Source organism: Protopterus annectens, chromosome 1.part2, assembly GCF_019279795.1.
Source record: "Protopterus annectens isolate FY-2018-M chromosome 1.part2, PAN1.0, whole genome shotgun sequence".
Taxonomy (NCBI): Eukaryota; Metazoa; Chordata; order Ceratodontiformes; family Protopteridae; genus Protopterus; species Protopterus annectens.
In genome coordinates, this window is record NC_056727.1 from 484,612,820 (window position 1) to 484,621,265 (window position 8,446).

Sequence of the window (8,446 nt, forward strand, 5' to 3'; positions counted from 1 at the left end):
CTGGGAGGGTATCAACTGCTCTGAACAGAGGTTTCTTGAATCTATCAGATGTGGGGTCAGCTTTCACGGTAACTGGGAAGATTGTAGCTTCTCCAACAAGAACTGAGTTTCAGACGTCTTTGATGTTTGTTCTATCCCAGTACGCTCCCCCTTCTTTCTTCTCCCTTTCATGTGTCTCATCATAAAAAATTGCCTCAGAAAACATCATCAGATGCAGCTTGAGCCCTCTGAGGAGTCAGATTTGGACCTTCCTGACATTCTAAGAAAGAGGGCCTGCAAGAGGAGGCACATCAACTTCCCTGTGGAGTCTGCCATTTTGGACACTTGACTGTTTGTTGATTGAGAGGACCCCCCCCCCAAGAAGATGTTAGTTTTGGTGAAATCCTATAATTAATGCAACGCAGGAGATAATGGCCAGCATACATGTTCTCCAAGGATGAGGAGTTCCTTTTTTAGGCCTACCACTCTGTGCTCTCTTCTTCCTGGGTGGTACCTCCCACCGGCCACCTCATTAACTTGGCCATCAAGCCGACAAGGCAGTAGTCTGACTCCTCTGAATCTACCATGAAAACTGGATAAAATCTTGGACCTCCCAAGAGCAGACAGTTTTGGTCCAAGGATCCTTTGGTTGACTCTTATTGTGGCACTTGCATCAAAGAAATATCAAAGAAATGAAAGAAGACAGACAACTGTTCATCCACCCTCACAAGGTGTTTAAGGCCATGGACAGACTGGGGAAGTGGGTAAATGCTTCAGACACCTCTGCTGGCATGGTCTTGAACTGTGCCACACACATGAACTACTTTCAAAGAGATCTAATAGAACACGCTTTGGCCTGTTTGAGGAACCTGCCCACCCCATACTCTAGGAAACAATTGGGAGTTTACTTTGGGCACTGTGTTCAACTTAACTAACCTCTTCATGCGGTTAATGCATAATGCTGCCATTGGGATTGGCACACAGGATAGGTGCAAGCATTATGATGAAGAGTTATGCCTAGCTTCACCTTTGTGACTTTATGGACGAGTTTCCTTTAAGAATCCCCTGTATGATGGATCATCATTGTTTGCTCCTTATGTAAAGGAAAAGATGCAGAAGTGTGAGTGATAGAGAAACACATTATCTCCAATAGGTGATTAGTTTAAAATCCTGCAACATTCTTAAAATAGGAACCAAAGTGGACTGTAATCCCTTTGGTTTCGCAAGACCCTGCATCAGCTGTTTGATTCCACTTCTACAAGGGGCGGTCATGGTAGAGGCTGCCCCTTCAAAGCATGCAGAATTAGAGGACAATGTGGCCCACAAAACCAGGGATATCATGGTAATTGTTTTAAACAGACAACCTAGCTGGCCTCGAGGGCTACCCGACTGCTCACCTCTAGAAGCAGTGTGCAATTATTTATCCCTGTACTCTTCTGTGTGAATGGCCATCGCACAGGACTGTGTGGTAAGGAGAATAATATCCTGAGGCTGTAGAGGTTGTGCGGTTCCCTTTTCCTCACCAACGTCCTACAGTGTGTTAGTCACTTCCAGACGTTCCATCCTTTCAGCACAAAGCAAACAAAAGGAAAATTGTCTTTTTCTCTCTTTCTGCTAGCAAGCTAGCCAGGAGGACCCACTATATTAGAGAGGGTCAGGATATCATTCATCATTCAAGGCATGTTTTGGTTCCCAAGAAAAACAAGGCCCTGGTGCAGGCAGTTTTGGTTTGTCTACAGGCAAATGATTGGATGAGCACTACAGATCTGCAGGATGCTTATCTTCTAATTTAAAATAGCCTGAGCCTCCTGGAGATATTTATGCTTTTGTCCAGGAGCCAGTCACTTTCAGTTCAGAACCCTGTCCTTTGGTCTCACTACAGTCCTGCGGATGTTCAAGTGTATGGCAGTGATCGCAACTTGCCTCCGAATAAAAGGGATATATGTATTTCCATATCTGGATGATTGACTCCTCACTTCTTCATCTTTTGGCTTTTCTCGGTTAAGGGTCGCCACAGTGGAGCACCTGTCTGCTCATGATTGACAGTAGAGTTTTATGGTGTCGAGTCGCCAGCCCAGCTCCCAGCATTCCACAAAAGGCGCACACACATGCACACTCACACCTAGGGCCAATTTAGAGTGTCCAATCCACCTACAGCATGTCTTTGGGATGTGGAAGGAAACTGGAGCACCTAGAAGAAATCCACACTACCACAGGGATGACATGCAGACTCAGCACAGAAGGCACCCCAGCCAAGGATCAAACCAGAGAACCTCTTGCTGTGAGGTGACAGCTCTAACCGCTGCACCAACGTGACCGCCCTATGACTGGCTCCTCACTACTACATTGAAAAAGTCCTTAACTGACTCCAGAGATTACATGCTTTAGCTATGTCTGTCCTTGGGTTTCTGTGAACTACAAAAATCAAATGTTCATTCATCTCGGAGGATCCAATTCATAGGATGTTACCTAGGCACAACAAAGTGCATAACATCACTCCCTATGGACAGGGTTCAGATTCTGAGAAACTCCATTCAAATCCTTCTTCAGTTTCATACTCTTTCATCACTCCTAGTTCAAGTCCTAGGCTCCATACTCGCTGTATAATTTGCATGATTTCACATGAAAATATTCAAGTGGCCCCTCTGCGCACAGTGGTCTCAAATGTTGGACCACCCTTATGCTCTGTTGGCTCCTCATCTGTACAAGGCTCAGTTGTGTTGATGCTCTTTCCCATTCATTCTGTTGTGCAGAAAATGAGAGACTACTCGTGAAGTATGAGAATAAATGTGCTAAGCCTACTGTCAAGAAAGTTGTTTCTTCTGTGGACTTGCATTGCTGTCAAGAAGCAATGGGAAACAATCACCCATTGCAGCACTCTCTTTGCTTATCAGAATGAGTGGTAGGACCTGTTTCCTCCCTGCTTTTTCTATGATGCTAGTTAGAATCAAAATAACTCCTGGCTGCAAAAATGGCTTGTAGTCTCTGCAACTAAATGAGGACTGCTCTAATCTCCAGGATCTTGATGAAGGTTGGCCTCCAGTTGATTCCAGCAATCCTGGACCTTCCTCCTCTGAATAGGCCCACCACAGAAAGAAGTGTCTGTGGTTACCCTCCGTGCAGGAGGTGGCATAACGAATAGTTCCAGTTAGTAGATCAGCAGATTTTTCAGCCGCTGGGGCTAACCTTTTTGCAATGTCTCTGCCTGCCCAACTAGCACCAAGCACAGCAACTACTTTGCCTTGATATCTGCAATAGGACAGTGTCCGAGAGATACTATGACAGTGGGCCTCCATGCTCCTTTACACATTCTTTCCTCTTCCCCTGATTACGATTTTTACAGGAAACGACAATAGCCACAAAATCAACTAAGGGACCAAGTAAAGGAACACAGAGGCTCCACTGCAAACTATTTGTTTATTTGGAAATAGATCGAGCACTTTCATCCTGTAAGGACTTCTTCAGAATGAACTAGTCTACAACAGATCAGCTTTTATTATCAAAAGAAAGCTTTAGTTAAGGGACAAATGGTCAGACTAGCATGTATGATCTCACAACATGAGACTCTTAAAAATAAAAGTACTAAACTTTGAGACATGGGGTTATCCATTTAACTGCATTAACACAATCATGTTTGAAGTTATATTAGCATGTGAACATTCTATTTTTGTCCCATTGATTGGAAAAGGGACCCCTAATACTGGGGGTAATGTTCCATTAAAAATTGATAATTTTGGTAAGGTATTGGTTTTAACCTACAACCATGATTACTTTGATTTCAAAATCAGTGATATCTACAAATTGGAACCTATTTTTGATTGCTGGAGATCAATTCAAGGTATTGGGCCCTCTACCCCATTTTGTTTATAAAAATAATGTATGATTTAAATCCCTCATTGAAAGAATGGGGCACAGTATGACTAGGTCATTTATGAAAAAATGTGGACACTGCAGTAATTTTAGCTATATTCTTGAAGGGTCCACATATTCTATTATTGGTTATGGTGAGGGTCTCCCTGACACAAATATTTTATTGTCCTAGTGAAAGGGTTGTATATGTGGCACAGTGTCAGAATTGCCCCGCTTTTTATTTAGGGGAAACAGAAAAGGCATTAAGAACAAAAATATATCCGCACATTTATGCTATTAATAAAAAAAGATGAGCATAGCACATTTTAGACCTATTGAGTCTAACAAGGAGGCTCATGGTTTTAAATTTTACGTCATTGACTGTATAGGACATGATGGTCATGGGAGACCTTGGAAAGACCCATTAGAATTCAAAGAATTAAGATTGCAACTATGGTTTGATTCTTCCACTGCTTATGGGCTAAATGATATGGTTTCTGTTAGCAATATTTTGCAGCCGAAAACATCTGTATATGTGTGATACCCAGGTCCCTATCAACAGTTTATAATAGTTGTAAGTTTTTTTTTCTTTTCTGTGGTGTTAGATTTATTATTTTATGTTTTGTCTGTGGCTCATTGATTTTCTAACTTGACAATAGTACATTAAATAATTTGGAGGAGCGTTACGTTTAACCATGTGTTCCACTTGTGTGCCTTTTAATCTAATCTTTCTCATTCACTTTATGTATGTGTTTATTTATTTGTTTATTGAATGGACTTTATGCAATTGTTTTAGACCAGATTCTATATTTTTAAGAGTAAATCTCACTGCATTTTTCTTATTTAATTTGTCTAATTCATTAATTATAAGTTAATCCTCTTGGGAGGAGTCATTAAACATGCATATAAAAGTTGATCTGTCATAGACTGTTTCATTCTGAAGAAGTCCTTATAGGACAAAAGTGCTGAATCTGTTATCAGATAACTAGTAGTCTCTCTGTTCCTTTACTTGATTTTTACAGAAAGTAATAATATACAAAGCCAGTGTAAACCTCATTTGCACCTTCCTTGCCCAGGCAAATTTAGTTTCCCTTGCTAACGCCTCACATCATGTTGCCTTCTTGGCTTCAAAGGATCTACTCTCACCCTTCTGGGTTGCCATACCCAGACTTGCACAACCTCAAGTTAACTTCCTGGTTTCAGAAATTCCAGTGATAGCCAAACCCCTTCCTTGTCTCATGATGTTATTTGTGTCGTATCTGTATCACTACACGCATAAAATTTGCTGTAGCAAATGGGAATGCATTTTCACTTTGGGCAACGTATCAAGGAATAAACTCTTCTTGCGCGTTTGTTCGCACATCTTATTATTTCCCCCATGCTAGATTCAGGAATTAATTATTTTAACATCAAAGTACAGCTAGCTACATTTGATAATTTTCATAATGGATTTGATTCCCACTCTTTAGATTCTTGTAGACTACATAAAGCCTTTCATCAAAGGACTTTTTTTTATCCCTGATCAGAAAACCTGTACCTCCGTGGGATCTCAGTTTTAGAACCCTTAAAGTCCCAATTTGAGCCAACAGCTTCCACTCCAAATGAAATTGCTCTTTGTGGTACCAAGGAAGGAACAACTTCAGCTATTGAGAATTTGGAGTTAACAGCTCTGGCCTCTAATCCTCCTTGCCTAATATTTCATATGGACAGAGTTTCACTACAGACAAGTCCATCCTTTATTTCCAAGGTGGTATCTGACACAAATTCAAACCAACTTGTTTATCTACCAGTATTTTTTCCAAACTCTCCAAGGGGGTTTATGCTCTCCACAACTTGGATTTTCAGAGGCAATTAAGATTTTATCTCTGCAGAGCTTATTCCTTTAGGAAAGATTCTCAGTTATTTCTTTCCTTTGCAACATACAGGCTTAGATCTAACTTTCAAAAGTCTCCCTGAACAGGTGAGTTTCAAATTGCATTTTCTTCGTCTGTTCTGCACACAGTTATCCTCTGCTATGCACATCTAAAGCTCATTTTAGTAGGTCTTTTACCATGTCTATGGCCTCTTTAAAAATTATACAGTTGATAAATCTCTGCTGTACCAACTTGGTATACTTTGCATACTTTTGCATGAAATTGTAAACTGGCTATTATTTTGAGGTCTGTAGCTTCATTTAGAGCTGCTCTTCTCAAGGGTTATCCTGTCATAGTACCACACAGGAATTTGATAGCTTGGGATTCTGACCCATCTATCACATCAGATGGATGTAATGAATAGGATGCAATAATTATGTCATTACCATAATACCGGCTCCTATGTCCGTCTGATAGAACATTCCTCCCTCCCTTCTTCGCCTTTCCAAATTGCCATTTTTGAAGGGCTTGAGAGACCATTATAGCTCTTCTCCACTGGTCTTCATTTAAGGCCAATGTCACTTTTTTCAGCAACAAACTCTATCTGAGGTGGAATCACACACAGGTTACATTATGGGAAGGAAAAAGAATAGAAGGAGCTAATGGCTGAAGCACTTGAGTTTACCAGCTTGGATCTGACAAGCAGCCTGGAGACAGATTAGTTGTATCATAGACATGTGGACGAAAGGATCCAGTATTATTAATACGCAACTACCATTTCTGGCTTAGTGAAATGCATATAAAGCTGAACTTAGAATGTTTTATTTGCACCAGTTTTAAACCTTGTATTCAGTGCTTATATTGCTCTAATGAGCCCAGGTTGTGGTTGAAAAGAGTCAGACTGTCCTAATTACTTGGTAGATGGTGCCCAGATAATTTTATTTATTACTGAATTGATTTGTTGCATAAGTAATAAAGCAGTTCTGTTGTTCACTTTCATTTTGCCATTAAGAATATACAATGCCTGATGCTTTTTTTATATTTTTGTTTTAATTTAGGTAAAGAGAAAGTAGAGGAGTCGGTGTGCATTGTGCAGAGTTCCTCCATAAATGTCCACACAGTAGAGGGAAAGGATTACATTGCTCCATTACCATTTCAGGTAATTTGCCATTTGTTTGTGTGGTAATTAACTTAATTATTTTCAACATAAATATATAATGTATATATATATATATATATATATATATATATATATATATATATATATATATATATATATATATACATACATACATACATAGATACATACATACAGTGGATATAAAAAGTTTACACACCCCTGTTAAAATGCCAGGTTTTTGTGATATAAAAAATGAGACCATAATAAATCATTTCAAAACTTTTCCCACCTTTAATGTGACCTATAACCTGTACAATTCAATAGAAAAACAAATCTGTTGGGGGAAAAAATATATAAAAAAAAGAAGTACAATAAGCAGGTTGCATAAGTGTGCACACCCTTAAACTAATACTTTGTTGAAGCACCTTTTGATTTAATTGCAGCATTTAGTCATCTTTAGTAGGAGTCTATCAGCAAGGCACATCTTGACTATATTGCCCACTCTTCCTTGTAAAAGTGCTCCAAATCTGTCAGATTACGAGGGCATCTCTTGTGCACAGCCCTCTTCAGGTCACCCCACAGATTTTCTATTGGATTTAGGTCTGTGCTCTGGCCTGGCCATTCCAAAACTTTAATTTTCTTCTGGTGAAGCCATTCTTTTGTTGATTTGGATGTGTACTTGGGGTCATTGCCATGTTGAAAGGTGAAATTCCCTTTCATCTTCAGCTTTCTAGCAGAAGCCTGAAGGTTTTGCGCCAAAAGTGACTGGTATTTGGAACTGTTCATAATTCCCTCCACCTTGACTAAAGCCCCAGTTCCAGCTGAAGAAAAGTAACCCCAAAGCATGATACTGCCACCACCATGCTTCACCGTGGGGATGGTGTTCTTTTGGTGATGCGAAGTGTTGTTTTTGTGCCAAATGCACCTTTTGGAATTGTGGACAAAAATTTCAACCTTGGTCTCAACGGACCATAATACATTTTCCCATGTGCTTTTGGGAGACTTGATGTATTGTTTTGCAAATTTTAGCCAGGTCTGGGTGTTTTTGTGTGTAAGAAAAGGCTTCTGTCTTGCAACCCTACCTCGCAGCCCAGACATATGGAGAATATGGGAGATGTTGTCACATGTAGTACACAACCAGTACTTGCCAGAAATTCCAGCAGCTCCTTCAGTGTTGCAGTAGGTCTCATGGCAGCCTCCCTGACCAGTTTTCGTCGCGTCTTTTCATCAGTTTTGGAGGGACGTTCAGTTCTTTGCAATGTCGCAAACTGAAAACGACTTCGGTAACCCGAAAAAAACTCAAAACAAACCAAACAGTCTGCGACTGATAGAAAATGAAAGTAGCCACAAAGCCAAGTGATTTTAGCGCTTTCTTCCACTTTATTATTGTCGTGAACTTCCTCAGAAAAACCAGGAAGCCTCCCAACATCCTGGTTTTATACTCAAAAACAGGAAATGATGTTATTCTGTTTTTACAATAATAATAATAAACCTTTAAATATAAGAAACAATCGAACACATTTCTAAAAATTATCAAATGTGCTTCTTATAAAACGTTTCATTATTTTAAAAATAAATGAAAAAAAACTTTAAAAACCTAAATTTTAAATTTTTTAAAAAAAAAATATACAAAAAAAAAAAAAAT

The 8,446-nt window shown here is 39.6% G+C and overlaps 1 protein-coding gene across 1 annotated transcript in view; it reads left to right on the forward strand.

Annotated features, from left to right (window-relative positions):
• Positions 1-8,446, forward strand: part of ANAPC1 (anaphase promoting complex subunit 1) — a 3,613,296-nt gene that overhangs the window by 342,986 nt on the left and 3,261,864 nt on the right. Inside the window, exon 4 of the mRNA XM_044060160.1 lies at positions 6,740-6,840. Within this exon, the coding sequence (XP_043916095.1) occupies positions 6,740-6,840 (101 nt within the window). The remainder of the gene's footprint in view (positions 1-6,739; positions 6,841-8,446) is intronic.